At 41.8% G+C, this 20,448-nt stretch overlaps 1 protein-coding gene across 1 annotated transcript in view; it reads left to right on the top strand.

Annotated features, from left to right (window-relative positions):
* LOC139767137 (N-acetylneuraminate (7)9-O-acetyltransferase) overlaps nucleotides 1–20,448 on the top strand; it is a 163,142-nt gene that overhangs the window by 66,173 nt on the left and 76,521 nt on the right. The window contains exons 5-6 of the mRNA XM_071696161.1: nucleotides 11,868–11,987; nucleotides 19,813–19,947. Of these exons, the coding sequence (XP_071552262.1) occupies nucleotides 11,868–11,987; nucleotides 19,813–19,947 (255 nt within the window). The remainder of the gene's footprint in view (nucleotides 1–11,867; nucleotides 11,988–19,812; nucleotides 19,948–20,448) is intronic.

Genomic DNA, 20,448 nt, shown 5'->3' with positions numbered 1-20,448 from the left:
ACCCCTGTATACCACATCGATCCAATTCACTCTATTCCTTGCCCTCCTTTCACCCTCCTGCATGTTCAGGCCCCGATCACACAAAATCTTTTTCACTCCATCTTTCCACCTCCAATTTGGTCTCCCACTTCTCCTCGTTCCCTCCACCTCCGACACATATATCCTCTTGGTCAATCTTTCCTCACTCATTCTCTCAATGTGACCAAACCATTTCAAAACACCCTCTTCTGCTCTCTCAACCATGCTCTTTTCATTTCCACACATCTCTCTTACCCTTACATTACTTACTCGATCAAACCACCTCACACCACACATTGTCCTCAAACATCTCATTTCCAGCACATCCATCCTCCTGCGCACAACTCTATTCATAGTCCACGCCTCGCAACCATACAACATTGTTGGAACCACTATTCCTTCAAACATACCCATTTTTGCTTTCCGAGATAATGCTCTCGACTTCCACACATTCTTCAAGGCTCCCAGAATTTTCGCCCCCTCCCCCACCCTATGATCCACTTCCGCTTCCATGGTTCCATCCGCTGCCAGATCCACTCCCAGATATCTAAAACACTTCACTTCCTCCAGTTTTTCTCCATTCAAACTCACCTCCCAATTGACTTGACCCTCAACCCTACTGTACCTAATAACCTTGCTCTTATTCACATTTACTCTTAACTTTCTTCTTTCACACACTTTACCAAACTCAGTCACCAGCTTCTGCAGTTTCTCACATGAATCAGCCGCCAGCACTGTATCATCAGCGAACAACAACTGACTCACTTCCCAAGCTCTCTCATCCCCAACAGACTTCATCCTTGCCCCTCTTTCCAAAACTCTTGCATTCACCTCCCTAACAACCCCATCCATAAACAAATTAAACACCCATGGAGACATCACACACCCCTGCCGCAAACCTACATTCACGGAGAACCAATCACTTTCCTCTCTTCCTACACGTACACATGCCTTACATCCTCGATAAAAACTTTTCACTGCTTCTAACAACTTGCCTCCCACACCATATATTCTTAATACCTTCCACAGAGCATCTCTATCAACTCTATCATATGCCTTTTCCAGATCCATAAATGCTACATACAAATCCATTTGCTTTTCTAAGTATTTCTCACATACATTCTTCAAAGCAAACACCTGATCCACACATCCTCTACCACTTCTGAAACCACACTGCTCTTCCCCAATCTGATGCTCTGTACATGCCATTACCCTCTCAATCAATACCCTCCCATACAAGAAAATTATACCTATGTAATTTAAACACCCACCTTTATCCCCTTTGCCTTTGTACAATGGCACTATGCATGCATTCCGCCAATCCTGAGGCGCTTCATAAACCATAAATAGATATACTCACCAACCAGTAAACAACACAGTCACCCTCCTTCTTTGATAGATTCCACTGCAGTACCATCCAAACCTGCCGCCTTGCCAGCTTTCATCTTCCGCAAAGCTTTCACTACCTCTTCTCTGTTTACCAAAACATTCTCCCTGACGCTATCACTTTGCACACCACCTCGACCAAAACACCCTACATCTCCCACTTTATCATCAGACACATTCAACAGACCTTCAAAATACTAACTCTATCTCCTCACTTCACCACTACTTGTTATTATCTCCCTATTAGCCCCCTTCACTGATGTTCCCATTTGTTCTCTTGTCTTACATACTTTATTTACCTCCTTCCAAAACATCTTTTATTCTCCCTAAAATTCAATGATACTCTTTCACCTCAACTCTCATTTGCCCTCTTTTTCACCTCTTGCACCTTTCTCTTGACCTCTTGCCTCTTTGTTTTATACATTTCCCAGTCATTTGCACTATTTCCCTGCAAAAATCGTCCAAATACCTCTCTCTTCGCTTTCACTGACAATCTTACTTCTTCATCCCACTACTCACTACCCTTTCTAATCTGCCCACCTCCCACCTTTCTCATGCCACAATCATTTTTTGTGCAAGCCATCACTGCTTCCCTAAATACATCCCATTCCTCACCACTCCCCTTATTGAATGTGCTTGCACCTTTTTCTATTGTGCACTCAGTCTCTCATGGTACTTCCTCACACAAGTCCCCTTTCCAAGCTCACTTACTCTCACCGCTCTCTTCACCCAACATTCTCTTTTCTTATCTGAAAGCCTCTACAAATCTTCACCTTTGCCTCCACAAGATAATGTTCAGACATCCCTCCAGTTGCTCCTCTCAGCACATTTACATGCAAAAGTTTGTCTTTCATGCACCTATCAATTAACATATAATCCAATAATGCTCTCTGGCCATCTCTCCTAATTACATACGTATACTTATGTATATCTCTCTTTTTAAACCAGGTATTCCTAATCACTAGTCCTTTTTCAGCACACAAATCTACAAGCTCTTCACCATTTCCATTTACAACAGTGAACATCCCAAGTACACCAATTATACCCCCAAGTACCACATTACTCACTTTTGTATCCAAATCACCCATCACTATAACCTGGTCTCATGCATCAAAGCTGCTAACCCACTCACCCAGCTGCTCCCAAAACACTTGCCTCTCATGATCTTTCTTCTCATGACCAAGTGCATAGGCTCCTATAATCACCCATCTCTCTCTATCCTCTTTCAGTTTTACCCATATCAATCTAGAGTTTACTTTTTTACACTTTATGACGTGTGTGTCTATGTGTGTGTACGAGTATGAGTAGAAAGAGAGGAAAGTGATTCGTTCCAAATGGATGTTGTTTTGTGGCAGGGGTGCCTGATGTCTCCATGGTTGTTTGATTCTTTTATGGAAGGGTTGGTTAGGGAGGTGAATGCAAGAGTTTTGAAGAGAGGGGCAAGTATGCAGTCTGTTGTGGATGAGAGGGTTTAGGAAGGGATTCTGTTTTTGTTCGCTGATCATACAGCACTGGTGGCTGATTCAGGTGAGAAACTGGAGAAGTTGGTGACTGAGTTTGGTTAAGTGTGTGAAAGAAGAAAGTTAGGAGTAAATATGAAGAAGAGCAAAGTTATTAGCTTCAGTAAGGTTGAGGGGTAAGTTAATTGGAAGGTAAGTTTGAATGGAGAAAAACTTGAGGAAGTGAAGTGTTTTTGATATCTGGGAGTGGACTTAGCAGCGGATGGAACCATAGAAGTGGAATGAGTCTCAGGGTGGGGGAGTGGGTGAAGGTTTTGGGAGCATTGAAGAATGTGTGGAAGGCAAGAACTTTATCTAAGAGAGCAAAAATGGGTATGTTTGAAGGAATAGTGTTTCCAACAATGCTATATGGTTGTGAGGCATGGGCTATAGATAGGGTTGTGTGAAGGAGGGTGGATGTGTTAGAAATGAAATGTTTGAGGACAATATGTGATGTGAAGTGGTTTGATCGAGTACGTAACGAAAGGGTGAGGGAGATGTGTGGTAATAAAAAGAGTGTGGTTGAGGGAGCAGAAGAGGGTGTGTTGAAATGGTTTGGACACATGGAAAGAATGAGTGAGGAAAGATTGACAAAGAGGATATATGTGTCAAAGATGGAGGGAAGGAGAAACGAGACCAAATTTGTGGACTGATGGAGTGAAAACTATTTTGAGCAATTGGGGCCTGAACGTACAGGAGGGTAAAAGGCGTGCAAGAAATATAGTGAATTGGAATGATGTGGTATACCGGGGTTGACATGATGTCAATGAAATGAACCATGGCATGTGAAGCGTCTGAGGTACATCATGGAAAGGTGTGTGGGCCTGGATGTGGAAAGGGAGCTGTGGTTTCGGTTTATAACACATAACAGCTAGAGACTGTGTGTGAATGAATGTGGCCTTTTTTTGTCTGTTCCTGGTGCTACCTCTGGATGGGGGAAGGGGGGGATACTATTTCATGTCTTGCGAGGAGGTGATGGGAATGGATGAAAGCAGCAAGTATGAATATGTACATGTGTATATATGTATATGTCTGTGTATCAACTGTGTATCCCTGGGGATAGGGGAGAAAGAGTACTTCCCACGTATTGCCTGCATGTCATAGAAGGCGACTAAAAGGGAAGGGAGCGGGGGGCTGGAAATCCTCCCCTCTCATTTTTTTTTTTTTCTCCAAAAGAAGGAACAGAGAAGGGGGCCAGGTGAGGATATTCCCTCAAAGGCCCAGTCCTCTGTTCTTAATGCTACTTCGCTAATGCGGGAAATGGCGAATAGTATGAAAGAAAGAAAAAAGTCTGTGTATGTAATTGTATGTATATGTTCAAATGTATATGTGCGTGTGTGGACATTTATACATGTGTATGAGGGTGGGCTGGGGCATTTCTCGTCTGTTTCCTTGCGCTACCTCACTAATGTGGGAGATGGCAATTAAGTATAATCAATAAGTATATATGCATATTCATGCTTGCATTGCCTTGATCCATTCCTGGTGCCACCCTGCCCCACAGCAAACAGCATCCCCCCAACCCTGCACTAACAAGGTAGCGCCGGGAAAACATACAAAAAAGGCTGGATTAGTTCACACTCAGTCTGTATCTGTCATATGTAATGCATCAAAACCACAGCTAACTATTCTCATCCAGGTTCCACAGACCTTTCCATGGTTTACTCCAAATGTTTCACATGCCGTGGTTCAGTCCACTGAGAGCATGTCGACCCTGGTAAACCACATTCCAATTCACTCTATTCCTTGCACACCTCTCACCCTCTTGTATGTTCAGGTTCCAATCACTCAAAATCATTTTTACTAAACCTTCCACCTAAAATTTGGTCTTCCACTTTTCCCTGTCCCCTTCACCTCTGACATGTATATCCTCTTTGTCAACCTTTCCTCACTCATTCTCTCCATATGTCCAAACTATTTCGACACACTCTCTTCTGCTCTCCCAACCACACATTTTATTACAACACATCTCTCTTACCCTTTCATTACTTACTCGATCAGACCACCTCACACCATGAATTGTCCTTAGACATTTCATTTCTAATACATCTACTCTCCTCTGTACATCTCTATCTATGGCCCATGCCTCATAACCATATGATATTGTGAGAACCTACTCATTTTTGCTTATTGAGATAACGTTCTCTCCTTCCACACATTCTTCATCGCCCCTTTCCCCACCCTATAACTCACTTCCACTTCCATGGTTCCATATGCTGCTAAGGCCATTCCCAGATAGCTGAAACACTCTCTTCTGCTCTCCCAACCACACATTTTATTACAACACATCTCTCTTACCCTTTCATTACTTACTCGATCAGACCACCTCACACCATGAATTGTCCTTAGACATTTCATTTCTAATACATCTACTCTCCTCTGTACATCTCTATCTATGGCCCATGCCTCATAACCATATGATATTGTGAGAACCTACTCATTTTTGCTTATTGAGATAACGTTCTCTCCTTCCACACATTCTTCATCGCCCCTTTCCCCACCCTATAACTCACTTCCACTTCCATGGTTCCATATGCTGCTAAGGCCATTCCCAGATAGCTGAAACACTTAACTTCCTCCAATTTTTCTCCGTTCAAATTTATGTATTTTATTATTTATTTATTATGCTTAAGCACTGTTTCCTGCATCAGCGAGGTAGCGCCAGGAGACAGATGAAGAATGGCACATCCACTCTATATATATATATATATATATATATATATATATATATATATATAAGGTTATTTAATGTATGTATGACTCACGGTGAGGTGCGTGAGGATTGGCGGAATGCGTGCATAGTGCCATTGTACAAAGGCAAAGGGGATAAGAGTGAGTGCTCAAATTACAGAGGTATAAGTTTGTTGAGTATTCCTGGTAAATTATATGGGAGGGTATTGATTGAGAGGGTGAAGGCATGTACAGAGCATCAGATTGGGGAAGAGCAGTGTGGTTTCAGAAGTGGTAGAGGATGTGTGGATCAGGTGTTTGCTTTGAAGAATGTATGTGAGAAATACTTAGAAAAGCAAATGGATTTGTATGTAGCATTTATGGATCTGGAGAAGGCATATGATAGAGTTGATAGAGATGCTCTGTGGAAGGTATTAAGAATATATGGTGTGGGAGGCAAGTTGTTAGAAGCAGTGAAAAGTTTTTATCGAGGATGTAAGGCATGTGTACGTGTAGGAAGAGAGGAAAGTGATTGGTTCTCAGTGAATGTAGGTTTGCGGCAGGGGTGTGTGATGTCTCCATGGTTGTTTAATTTGTTTATGGATGGGGTTGTTAGGGAGGTGAATGCAAGAGTTTTGGAAAGAGGGGCAAGTATGAAGTCTGTTGGGGATGAGAGAGCTTGGGAAGTGAGTCAGTTGTTGTTCGCTGATGATACAGCGCTGGTGGAAGATTCATGTGAGAAACTGCAGAAGCTGGTGACTGAGTTTGGTAAAGTGTGTGAAAGAAGAAAGTTAAGAGTAAATGTGAATAAGAGCAAGGTTATTAGGTACAGTAGGGTTGAGGGTCAAGTCAATTGGGAGGTGAGTTTGAATGGAGAAAAACTGGAGGAAGTGAAGTGTTTTAGATATCTGGGAGTGGATCTGGCAGCGGATGGAACCATGGAAGCGGAAGTGGATCATAGGGTGGGGGAGGGGGCGAAAATTCTGGGAGCCTTGAAGAATGTTTGGAAGTCGAGAACATTATCTCGGAAAGCAAAAATGGGTATGTTTGAAGGAATAGTGGTTCCAACAATGTTGTATGGTTGCGAGGCATGGGCTATGGATAGAGTTGTGCGCAGGAGGATGGATGTGCTGGAAATGAGATGTTTGAGGACAATGTGTGGTGTGAGGTGGTTTGATCGAGTAAGTAACGTAAGGGTAAGAGAGATGTGTGGAAATAAAAAGAGCGTGGTTGAGAGAGCAGAAGAGGGTGTTTTGAAATGGTTTGGGCACATGGAGAGAATGAGTGAGGAAAGATTGACCAAGAGGATATATGTGTCGGAGGTGGAGGGAACGAGGAGAAGAGGGAGACCAAATTGGAGGTGGAAAGATGGAGTAAAAAAGATTTTGTGTGATCAGGGCCTGAACATGCAGGAGGGTGAAAGGAGGGCAAGGAATAGAGTGAATTGGAGCGATGTGGTATACCGGGGTTGACGTGCTGTCAGTGGATTGAATCGGGGCATGTGAAGCGTCTGGGGTAAACCATGGAAAGCTGTGTAGGTATGTATATTTGCGTGTGGGGACGTATGTATATACTTGTGTATGGGGGTGGGTTGGGCCATTTCTTTCGTCTGTTTTCTTGCGCTACCTCGCAAACGCGGGAGACAGCGACGAGGTATAAAAAAAAAATATATATATATATATATATATATATATATATATATATATATATATATATATATATATATATATATATATATATTGGCAGAATGCATGCATAGTGCCATTGTACAAAGGCAAAGGGGATAAGAGTGAGTGCTCAAATTACAGAGGTATAAGTTTGTTGAGTATTCCTGGTAAATTATATGGGAGGGTATTGATTGAGAGGGTGAAGGCATGTACAGAGCATCAGATTGGGGAAGAGCAGTGTGGTTTCAGAAGTGGTAGAGGATGTGTGGATCAGGTGTTTGCTTTGAAGAATGTATGTGAGAAATACTTAGAAAAGCAAATGGATTTGTATGTAGCATTTATGGATCTGGAGAAGGCATATGATAGAGTTGATAGAGATGCTCTGTGGAAGGTATTAAGAATATATGGTGTGGGAGGCAAGTTGTTAGAAGCAGTGAAAAGTTTTTATCGAGGATGTAAGGCATGTGTACGTGTAGGAAGAGAGGAAAGTGATTGGTTCTCAGTGAATGTAGGTTTGCGGCAGGGGTGTGTGATGTCTCCATGGTTGGTTTATTTGTTTATGGATGGGGTTGTTAGGGAGGTAAATGCAAGGAAAGAGGGGCAAGTATGAAGTCTGTTGGGGATGAGAGAGCTTGGGAAGTGAGTCAGTTGTTGTTCGCTGATGATACAGCGCTGGTGGCTGATTCATGTGAGAAACTGCAGAAGCTGGTGACTGAGTTTGGTAAAGTGTGTGGAAGAAGAAAGTTAAGAGTAAATGTGAATAAGAGCAAGGTTATTAGGTACAGTAGGGTTGAGGGTCAAGTCAATTGGGAGGTGAGTTTGAATGGAGAAAAACTGGAGGAAGTGAAGTGTTTTAGATATCTGGGAGTGGATCTGGCAGCGGATGGAACCATGGAAGCGGAAGTGGATCATAGGGTGGGGGAGGGGGCTAAAATTCTGGGGGCCTTGCAGAATGTGTGGAAGTCGAGAACATTATCTCGGAAAGCAAAAATGGGTATGTTTGAAGGAATAGTGGTTCCAACAATGTTGTATGGTTGCGAGGCGTGGACTATGGATAGAGTTGTGCGCAGGAGGATGGATGTGCTGGAAATGAGATGTTTGAGGACAATGTGTGGTGTGAGGTGGTTTGATCGAGTGAGTAACGTAAGGGTAAGAGAGATGTGTGGAAATAAAAAGAGCATGGTTGAGAGAGCAGAAGAGGGTGTTTTGAAGTGGTTTGGGCACATGGAGAGAATGAGTGAGGAAAGATTGACCAAGAGGATATATGTGTCGGAGGTGGAGGGAACGAGGAGAAGAGGGAGACCAAATTGGAGGTGGAAAGATGGAGTGAAAAAGATTTTGTGTGATCGGGGCCTGAACATGCAGGAGGGTGAAAGGAGGGCAAGGAATAGAGTGAATTGGAGCGATGTGGTATACCGGGGTTGACGTGCTGTCAGTGGATTGAATCAAGGCATGTGAATCGTCTGGGGTAAACCATGGAAAGCTGTGTAGGTATGTATATTTGCGTGTGTGGACGTATGTATATACATGTGTATGGGGGGGGGGTTGGGCCATTTCTTTTGTCTGTTTCCTTGCGCTACCTCGCAAACGCGGGAGACAGCGACAAAGTATAATAAAAATAAAAAAAAAAATATATATATATATATATATATATATATATATATATATATATATATATATATATATATATATATATATATATATATATATATATGCATAAACACCCATACAAGCACACATACATACATATATATATATATATATCAACATATACACATGTACATACTTATACATACATATACACAGACATATACATATATACACATGTACATGTTCATACTTGCTTGCCTTCATCCATTCCTGTCGCTACCCCACCCCACGGGAAACAGCATCGTTACCTCCCTCTTCAATGCGGTAGCACCAGGAAAAACAGACAAAAAAGGCCACATTCATTCACACTTAGTCTCTAGCTGTCATGTGTAATGCTCCGGAACCACAGCTCCCTATCCACATCCAGGTCCCACAGACCTTTCCATGGTTTACCCCAGACACTTCACATGCCCTGTTTCAGTTCGTTGACTGCACGTCGACCCCAGTATACCACATCATTCCTATTTACTCTGTTCCCTGCATGCCTCTCACCCTCCTGTATGCTCAGGCCCCAGTCGCTCAAAATCTTTTTCACTCCATCCTTCCACCTTCAATTTAGTCTCCTGCTTCTCCTTGTTCCCCCCCACCGTCTGACACATATCATCTTTGTCAATCTTTCCTCTCATTCTCTCCATATGTCCAAACTGTTTCAGTATACCCTCTTTTGCTCTCTCAACCACACTCTTTTTATTTCCACACATCTCTCTTACCCCTTCATTACTTACTCAGTCTGTTGGGGATGAGAGGGCCTGGGAAGTGACTCAGTTGTTGTTTGCTGATGATACAGCTCTGGTGGCTGATTCGAGTGAGAAACTGCAGAAGTTGGTGACTGAGTTTGGAAAAGTGTGTGAAAGGAGAAAGTTTAGAGTAAATGTGAATAACAGTTAAGTTATTAGTTTCAGTAGAGTTGAGGGACAAGTCATTTGGGATGTAAATTTGAATGGAAAAAGACTGGAGGAAGTGAAGTGTCTTAGATATCTTGGATCAGACTTAGCAGCAAATGGAACTATGCAAGCAGAGGTGAATCACAGGGTGGGGGAACAGGCATGAAGAATGTGTACAAGGAGAGAACATTATCTTGGAGAGTAGAAATAGGTATGTTTGAAGGAATAGTATTTCCAACAATATTATATGGCAGCGAGGCATGCGCTATAGATAGGGTTGTACGGAGGAGGGTGGATGTGTTGGAAATGAAATGTTTGAGGACAATTTGTGATGTGGGGTAGTTTGTTCGAGTAAGGAATGAAAGGGTAAGAGAGATGTGTGGAAATTGAATGAGTGTGGTTGAGGGAGCAGAAGAGGGTGTGTTGAAATGGTTTGGACATATGGAGAGAATGGGTGACAAAAGATTGCCAAAGAGGATATATGTGTCAGAGGTGGTGGGAACAAGGAGAAGTGGGAGATCAAATTGTAGGCGGAAGGACAGAGTAAAGATGATTTTGAGCAATTAGGGCCTAAACATACCGGAGGGTGAGAGGCTTGCAAGGAATAGAGTGAATTGGAATGATGTGGTATATTGGGGTTGATGTGCTGTCAATGGACTTAAAGGGCATGTGAAACTCCTTGGGTAAACCATGGAAAGGTGTGTGGGGCCTGGATGTGGATAGGGAGATGTGTTTACAATTTATTATAAATGACAGCTAGCATTGCGTGTGAGTGAATGTGGCCCTTTTTGTCTGTTTTCCTGGCGCTACCTCGCTGAAGCAAGGGGTAGCAGTGTTGTTTTCTGTTTGACAGGGTAACAACAGGAACGGATGAAAGCAAGCAAGTATGAATATGTACATATGTATATATGTATATGTCTGTGTATGTGTATGTATATATGTATATGTGTGTGTACAAGCGTTTATGTATATAAATGTGCATATGAGTGGATGGGCCATTCTTCTTCAGTTTCCTGGTGTTACCTCGGTGACACTGGAAATGGTGAAAAAGTTTGATGGATAAATAAATTTTTTTTTTTTCTTTTTTCATACTATTCGCCATTTCCCGCATTAGCGAGGTAGCGTTAAGAACAGAGGACTGGGCCTTTGAGGGAATATCCTCACCTGGCCCCCTTCTCTGTTCCTTTTGGAAAATCAATATATATGTAAATACTTACACATGTAGATATTCTTGATTGTTTGCCATCATTCAATCGGAATGACACCCTGTCACACAAGAAACAGAATACATGCAGTGTCTTTTATGTGTCCTTCATAGTACATCCCTGATCACGTTTGTTGTATTACATTTCTTGTTGAGTCATATCTCTCTCCATTTTGTGAATGTGTGTAAGTACATATTTGTAATTACCAGTATTACCTGCCTGGGTATTGGGAGGGTTAGTGACAGCTGTTATTGAGTTGTCAAGTTGCTCTCCGGTGATTCTCTGCCTCAACCACATGTGGACTACTAACATTTTACCCACATACACATACAATCTCTCCTTGTCAGTATTTAACCCATACAGCTCATTTTTCGTAACTCTTGATTTTCCTGTGGTGAGCACTGTGCTAGTCCTGCCTTTTGGCAAAATTGTAGGAACAATAGACAGAAGTGGTAGTTAGGAATATTTAGGCTGGAGCATTAGGTAGGAGTATGAGGTAGGAACATTACGTAGGTAGGAGCATTAGAGAGAAGTAATCAGTAGGAACATTAGGGAGGAACCTCTGCAAACACTGAACTAGAATTGGCCTCTGCCAGTGGCCTGTTAAGGATGAGGCACTAAAGGCCAAGAACTGGCACCTGGAGTTCACTAGTTATGGAGATTCTTTTGTCATGGCCACTCCTTGAGGGAGTTTCAGTGTGGAACAGGTATCAGATATATAGATAGATAGAGAGATAACTTGAAAGAAAAGAATGAAATGATATATATACATATTCATGCCTGTATACATTTCATTTACCTCATAGAAATGGAAATATGTAGAGCTGCTGTGATTTATATGTTATTGCCTTTTCAATATCTACTACTCATACTTACTTTTCTTCACAGAGAAAGAGAGTCCTGCCCAAGCTGATAGTAATGGGTAGTGGCACCCATTCCATCAAGAATTCTAATGGGTCAGTCCAGGCTTTAGAAGAGTATAAGAAAAATCTAACTACACTCTCAAATGTAAGTTTTTGTAGTAATGCATTATGTGTGTGAGGTTTATGATCATTAATTTTGCATCAGTTAGTGAACATAAGTTATGAAAAAAATTCCAGATTTGGAATACATTTATGATATGTTAAAATTCTGAAATTTTGATGTATCAATTAGGGTGGAGGCCCCAAGGATATCAAATTAGTGAGGATGTCCTTCCATATATGCCCTGCATGCTGTAGAGGACAACTGTACGGGGTGGGATCAGGGGCTGAAAACTTTCCCCCTTTTGTGTTTCAGTTTCTAAAAGATGATAGAAGTGGGGGAACTCCCCCCCTTTTTTTTTGTATTTCAATTTCTAAATATGGTAGTAGGTGGTAGGCAGTCACTGACCAGGGAGGTATATTACCAGTGCTAACCACCTGGTTATCTGGAGGGTTAGTGGTGCCTAGCCCTACCTTTTGTTAGAATGATAGGAATAATAGAATTAGTAGTAAGGGACATTAGGCAGTAGCATTAGGTAGAAACATGAAATAGAAGCAGTAGGTTGGAACAGTAGGCAGGAACATTAGGTAAATGCAATAAGTTAGAACACTGGAGAGGAACATTGAATAGTAGTTGCTAAGAATATTAGGTAGGGGCTTCTGGAAACTGTGCTAGATAGTAGTTGGTAGGCGATCGCTGACCAGGGAGGTATATTACCAATATACCTGCCTGGGTGTAGGGAGGGTTAGTGATGCCTAGCCCTGCCTTTTGACAAAATGGTAGGAGCAATAGATAGAAGTAGTTGTAAGGGACATTAAACAGTAGCATTAGGTAGAAATATTAGGTTGGAACAATAGCCAGGAGCAGTAAGTGTACATAATGAGTTGGAACATTGGACAGGAACCTTAGGTAGAAGTAGTCATTAGGAACAGTAGGTAAGGGTCTCTGGAAACTCGGTACTAGTTTTGCCCTCTGTCAGTAAGCTGTTAAAGGTTAGGAATCAAAGACTTAAGTGGCACTAGAGTTCACCTGTTGTGGAGACTTCTTTTTGTCATGACCACCTCCTTGAAGGAGTTCCCAGAAGGAATGGGCATCAGGTATATAGATTGATAGGAAGAGTAGAATGAGCTAAGTAGGGAGTACTCATCCTCCTCAAAGGCTTAGGACTGGATGTCAAAATGTGTGGATGTAACCAAAATTAGAAGAAAGAAGAGATAGGTAGTATTTTTAAGGAAAGGAACCTTGATGTTCTGGCTTTGAGTGGAACAAAGCTCAAGAGTAAAGAGAGGAATGGTCTGGAAATGTCATAGTAGTAAAGTCAGAGGTTGGTGAGACAGCTTTAGCTCAGGAATTGGTAATGCTACTGCTGAAACAGGAGTTGTGAGAATGTGCAACATATTGTAAGAAAGTGAGGTGCTGACTGATGTAGGTAAAAATGAATATTGAATGCAAGAGATGAGTGTGTCAGTAGTTTTGGTGCATTTTATTGAGTGTTGGTGATAAGTGATTTAAATGCAGAAGTGAATGGTGTGGCAGTTGAGGGTATATTCGGGGGGCATAAGGTATTTAGTACAGTCTAGTAACCCCTATGCATAGATCCTCATACCTCCAATGAATGTACTGACAAAACACATGCACACTGAACTTACACAACAACTGCTAAACAACCAACCTCCTATGTCAGTCTTAAACTCCATCTTACCAGACATATACCCATCAGAAACCATGCTCTCCAGACAAAGGAGCAAGTACTTTGAAGGTTTGATGATAGGATAGTAGAGGTCAAGTGTTTAGGTTGGGAAACTAGATGAAGTGAGTCATGGCAAGTTGTTTGGTAAAAAGAGAAGAGGTGGTGAGAGCCTTGCCTCTAATGAAATGTGGCTAGGCAGCTTGAATAGCTGAAATTAAACTTGAGTCATTTAAAGAAAAAGAGGATGTCACTGAGTTTTTGATAGATTAGTGTGGATTTTCAGTGTATGTTTGGATCACGATTAGGTGCTTAAGGATTAGCAGAATGCTTGTTTAGGGTCATTGTATGATAGGGAGGGGGATAAAGGTGGTAATTGAAGGGGTTAGGCATACACAGAGCATCAGGTCAGGGAGGAATAATGTAATAATGTGGTTTTAGGAGTGGTAGAGGATGTGTGGATCTGGTGTTTGCTGTGAAGAATATTTATGAGAAATACTTAAATGTGAGGATTTGTATGTAGCATTTATTGGCTGGAGAAGGCATATGATAGGGTTGATAAAGATATTTTGTGGGTGTTACGAATGTTTCATGTAAGTGTGGAGCTATTAGAAGCAGTGAGGAGTTTTTATCAAGGGTGTAAAGCATGTTTGAACGTAGAAGGTGAGTGGTTTCAGGTGAAGTATGATCTGCATTAGGGGTTTGTGATGTCACCATGGCAGTTCAGTCTATTATAGATGGGATGGTGAGAGAAGGGAATGTGAGAATTTTGGGGAGAGGGGTAGGACTAGAGTTTGGTATGAGTGGAAATACTTGGTAATTGAGTCAGTTATTGTCTGTTGATGACAGTGTGCTGGTGGTAGGTTCATGTAAGAAACTGAGAACAAAGCTGAGTATAAATGTGAATAAAAGCAAAGTTATTAGGTTTAGCACTGGAGAGAGAGAAAGAGAGAGAGAGAGAGAGGTTAGTCAAATTGAGTTTGAATGGAGAAAAGACTGAGGATGTTGTTTTAGAAATCTGGGAATGACATGGCAACAAATGAAACTATGGAAGCTGACATGAGCCATAGGGTGGGAGAAGGGGATGAAGGTTGTGGGAGTATTGAGGAATGTGCGGAAAGAGAAGTCAGTATTTGGGAGGGTGAAGATGGTTATGTTTGAAACCATAGTGTTCCCAACATTGTTTTATGGATGCTAGGCATAGGCTATAAATGAGGATGAAAATGTTAGAAATGAAATGTTTCAGGAATATAAGGTGTGAGGAGGGTTAATCAGGTTAATCACGTGTCGTAGAAGGCGACTAAAGGGGACGGGAGCGGGGGCTAGAAACCCTCCCCTCCTTGTATTTTAACATTCTAAAAAGGGAAACAGAAGAAGGAGTCACGCGGGGAGTGCTCATCCTCCTCGAAGGCTCAGATTGGGGTGTCTAAATGTGTGTGGATGTAACCAAGATGAGAAAAAAGGAGAGATAGGTAAGATGTTTGAGGAAAGGAACCTGGATGTTCTGGCTCTGAGTGAAACGAAGCTCAAGGGTAAAGGGGAAGAGTGGCTTGGGAATGTTTTGGGACAAAAGTCAGGGGTTGGTGAGAGGACAGGAGCAGGGGAAGGAGTAGCACTACTCCTGAAACAGGAGTGGTGGGAATATGTGATAGAGTGTAAGAAAGTAAACTCTAGATTGATATGGGTAAAACTGAAAGTTGATGGAGAGAGATGGGTGATTATTGGTGCATATGCACCTGGGCATGAGAAGAAAGATCATGAGAGGCAAGTGTTTTGGGAGCAGCTGAGTGAGTGTGTTAGAAGTTTTGATGCACGAGACCGGGTTATAGTGATGGGTGATTTGAATGCAAAGGTGAGTGATGTGGCAGTTGAGGGAATAATTGGTATACATGGGGTGGTCAGTGTTGTAAATGGAAATGGTGAAGAGCTTGTAGATTTGTGCGCTGAAAAAGGACTCATGATTGGGAATACCTGGTTTGAAAAGAGAGATATACATAAGTATACGTATGTAAGTAGGAAAGATGGCCAGAGAGCATTATTGGATTACGTGTTAATTGATAGGCGCGTGAAAGAGAGACTTTTGGATGTTAATGTTTTTAGAGGTGCAACTGGAACGATGTCTGATCATTATCTTGTGGAGGCGAAAGTGAAGTTTTGTAGAGGTTTTCAGAAAAGAAGAGAGAATGTTGTGATAAAGAGAGTGGTGAGAGTAAGTGAGCTTGGGAAGGAGACTTGTGTGAGGAAGTACGAGGAGAGACTGAGTACAGAATGGAAAAAGGTGAGAATAAAGGATGTAAGGGGAGTGGGGGAGGAATGGGATGTATTTTGGGAAGTAGTGATGGCTTGCACAAAAGATGCTTGTGGCATGAGAAGCGTTGGAGGTAGTGAAAGAAAGGGTAGTGAGTGGTGGGATGAAGAAGTATGATTGTTAGTGAAAGAGAAGAGAGAGGCATTTGGACAATTTGCAGGGAAATAATGCAAATGAGTGGGAGATGTATAAAAGAATGAGGGAGGAGGTCAAGAGAAAGGTGCAAGAGGTGAAAAAGAGGGCAAGTGAGAGTTGGGGTGAGAGAGTATTAAATTTTAGGGAGAATAAAAAGATGTTTTGGAAGGAGGTAAATAAAGTGCATAAGACAAGGGAACAAATGGGAACATCATTGAAGGAGGCTAATAGGGAGGTGATAACAAGTATTGGTGATGTGAGAAGGAGATGGAGTGGGTATTTTGAAGGTTTGTTGAATGTGTTTGATGATAGAGTGGTTGTTATAGGTTGTTTTGGTCGAGGTGGTGTGCAAAGTGAGAGGGTTGGGGAGAATGATTTGATAAACAGAGAAGAGGTAGTAAAAGCTTTGCGGAAGATGAAAGATGGCAAGGCAGCGGGTTTGGATGGTATTGCAGTGGAATTTATTGAAAAAGGGGGTGACTCTGTTGTTGACTGGTTGGTAAGGTTATTTAATGTATGTATGACTCATGGTGAGGTGCCTGAGGACTGGTGCAATGCTTGCATATTGCCATTGTACAAAGGCAAAGGGGATAAAGGTGAGTGCTCAAGTTACAGAGGTATAAGTTTGTTGAGTATTCCTGGGAAATTATATGCGAGGGTATTGATTGAGAGGGTGAAGGCATGTGCAGAGCATCAGATTGGGGAAGTGTAGTGTGGTTTGAGAAGTGGTAGAGGATGTGTGGATCAGGTGTTTGCTTTGAAGAATGTATGTGAGAAATACTTAGAAAAGCAAATGGATTTGTATGTAGCATTTATGGATCTGGAGAAGATATATGACAGAGTTGATAGAGACACTCTGTGGAAGGTATTAAGAATATATGGTGTGGGAGGCAAGTTGTTAGAAGCAGTGAAAAGTTTTAATCGAGGATGTAAGGCATGTGTATGAGTAGGAAGAGAGGAAAGTGATTGGTTCTCAGTTAATGTTGGTTTGCGGTAGGGGCGCGTGATATCTCCATGGTTTAATTTGTTTATGGATGGGGTTGTTAGGGAGGTGAATGCAAGAGTCTTGGAAAGAGGGGCAAGTATATAGTCTGTTGTGGATGAGAGAGCTTGGGAAGTGAGTCAGTTGTTGTTCACTATTGATATAGCACTGGTGGCTGATTCGGGTGAGAAACTGCAGAAGCTGGTAACTGAGTTTGGTAAAGTGTGTGAAAGAAGAAAGCTGAGAGTAAATATGAATAAGAGCAAGGTTATTAGGTACAGTAGGGTTGAGGGACAAGTCATTTGGGAGGTAAGTTTGAATGGAGAAAAACTGGAGGAAGTGAAGAGTTTTAGATATCTGTGAGTGGATTTGGCATCGGATGGAACCATGGAAGCAGAAATGAATCATTGGGTGGGGGAAGGGGCGAAAGTTCTGGAGCGTTGAAAAATGTGTGAAAGTCGAGAACATTATATCGGAAAGCAAAAATGGGTATGTTTTAAGGAATAGTGGTTCCAACAATGTTATATGGTTGCGAGGCGTAGGCTATAGATAGAGTTGTATGTGAAGGAGGGTGGATGTGCTGGAAATGAGATGTTTGAGGACGATATGTGGTGTGAGGTGGTTTGATCAAGTAAGTAATGAAAGGGTAAGAGAGATGTGTGGTAATAAATTGAGTGTGGTTGAGAGAGCAGAAGAGGGTGTTTTGAAATGGTTTGGTCACATGGAGAGAATGAGTGAGGAAAGATTGACAAAGAGGGTATATGTGTCAGAGGTGGAGGGAACGAGTAGAAGTGGGAGACCAAATTGGAGGTGGAAAGATGGAGTGAAAAAGATTTTGAGTGATCAGGGCCTGAACATTCAGGAGGGCAAAAGGCGTGCAAGGAATAGAGTGAATTGGAATGATGTGGTATACCGGGGTTGACGTGCTGTCAGTGGATTGAACCAGGGCATGTTAAGCGTCTGGGGTAAACCATGGAAAGTTTTATGGGGTCTGGATGTGGAAAGGGAGCTGTGGTTTTGTTGCATTATACATGACAGGTAGAGACTGAGTGTGAACGAATGTGGCCTTTGTTGTCTTTTCCTAGCACTACCTTGCACACATGCGGGGGGAGGGGTTTTTCATTTCATGTGTGGCGGGGTGGCGACGGGATCATGCAGACTTTTAAGACAGGAGAGAAAAAAACCCAGTAATGACACTTATTCTATTTTCCAAATATAGAATTGTAAAGAAAAAAAGAAAAGAATTGTTGTGTTCTAACATCACTTTACAAGTTGGGAAAATACAGAATTAGAAAGAGTTCAGATCTTTTGCAACCCTTGATGATAAAGTAAAGGATCTAAGTCAATGGGAACAGCTGGAATCACTGTGGCAGGACTCCATGGATTGCAGACAGGAGAGGCATACCCTTGTTTACTTATCTATACTTGGAAGGATGCAGAAGGTATGATCCCCAATTTACACTTGGAAACACCCTCCTGCTACTTCTGAAATCAAACAGTGTGATATGCAGAGAATACCTTAAACATCCAGATCCCAAGATTCTTCAATACCTTACATGCAGTGATTAGAAAGACCATGGGATGCACAGGAGAGAAGTTTGATATTGCCCTGGACAATTATTTTCAAAGCTTATTGGACCAGCCAGGCTGTGGAGGCTCCATGAGTCTGTGGGCTGTGGCCTCCAAATGCTTGATCGACCAATGACCCAATCCAGCGGTATGTGCATCCTTTGCCATGGATATAGAAGATCCCCAAAGGCTTTACTAGGTACTCACCTTAGGATGAGTGGAGGAAGACTGACAGAGGTCTTTATGTTATTGGTCGAGGGATCAAGAGGGAGAGGGACACTGAGAAGATGGAACGATGGAGTGAAGAAGGTCATGGGGTATTGGGGCCTGAGTGTTCAGGAAGGTAAGAGACTTGCATGGGATATAATGAATTAGATTGCTGTGATGTATGAGGGCAGTATGCTGTCAGTGGGCTGATGTCAGTGTGTTGAATGGGGGCACATGAAGTGGTCAAAGTGAACTATGGAATTGCCTTGAGGGCTTGTCGGTGGATAGTAGACCCAAGTTTCATTACATTATGCCTGATAGCTGGAAAGTGAATTTGTGTAAATGAGGCCATTCTTTGTTCGTTCCATGTACTACTCCACTAAGGTGAGAGAAGCAGTAAGGTATCTAAAAAATATTTTTATTCATAATGATTAGAAAAAATAGTGTATAAACATATGTATTGATATATGGGTAGATGAAAACTTATTTTGTTCTCATTCTTTGATTTATGATACACCCAGATTGTTTAGCTACACCTTCAGTGTCCTGTTGTTTTATACATGCACCCTGTTATTTGCATGTAAACAAACAGAATGTTTTCCTGATACACTGTCTGTTGAAGACCAGTGCATATTCAACATAAACTAGCTTTCTGTTGTTTGTTTTTATTTATCTAACCACACCCTTTGTTTTATCAGATAGAGCGTTAATCAAATATCATATATTGATTTTCATTTTATTCTTGAAATACCTGAGACATTTCAGGTGCACAAACACTGCCCATCTTTATTTATGTTGAATAAAGATGATACAACACAAAATGGGAATGGATCACACTTTATTGATGAATGGTAATCTTTTGCTACAAATTGATGAGAGGGATGATAGTTTGAGAGGGCTCCCTCATTAAGTCACTGCTTGTAGTGTGTTTCAAAATTAAGCAGAAGCATCTTTGCCGTATTACATGATATATATTCCACAGGCCTTACACCAGATTGGCAACAAAACACGCCTGCTTTGGATGCTGCAAGATCCAGTTGTGCCAGAGAGGCTTAAACCTGAAAGATTGCCCATAACAAATGATCAAATTGACCTGTATAATATGGCTGCCATGGAGGTAAACTCAGATTTCCATTTAATGTTTACTAAGTAAAACCAACAATGCATCATTTTACTTCTGAGATACAACTATTAAAGCACTCTGTGTCCATTTAGTGGTGTCATTGCTCTGCACCAAGCTTTTTGTACAATGCATCACTGTGCTTAAACATATGCAAGGATATTGGTTATTCCTTTTGCATACTTCTCCTCCCTGTGCGTCGGACAAAGTCCATAAGTATTTTTAGTTTATAGGAATGAATAGAACACTATAAACTTGTCAAAAATCATATTAATCCAGATTGGGAGATTTTTCTTACTTATCTGCTTTTTTCCATGTTAGAGGGGTAGTGCTGGGAACAGATGAGGAAAGGAAGTATTGAATCACTTCCATTCTCTAGCTGTCTTGTGCAGTGCACCGAAACCAAAGCTCTCTATCCATGACCAGGCCCCACTGACCTTTTCATGATTATCCTCAGCTGCTCCACATGCCTTGTTTCAGTCTTTTGACCCTCCTGTA

Source organism: Panulirus ornatus, chromosome 59 (assembly GCF_036320965.1).
Source record: "Panulirus ornatus isolate Po-2019 chromosome 59, ASM3632096v1, whole genome shotgun sequence".
NCBI lineage: Eukaryota > Metazoa > Arthropoda > Malacostraca > Decapoda > Palinuridae > Panulirus > Panulirus ornatus.
The sequence above is the reverse complement of the archived record's forward strand: the minus strand, read 5'-3'. Positions and strand labels throughout refer to the sequence as shown.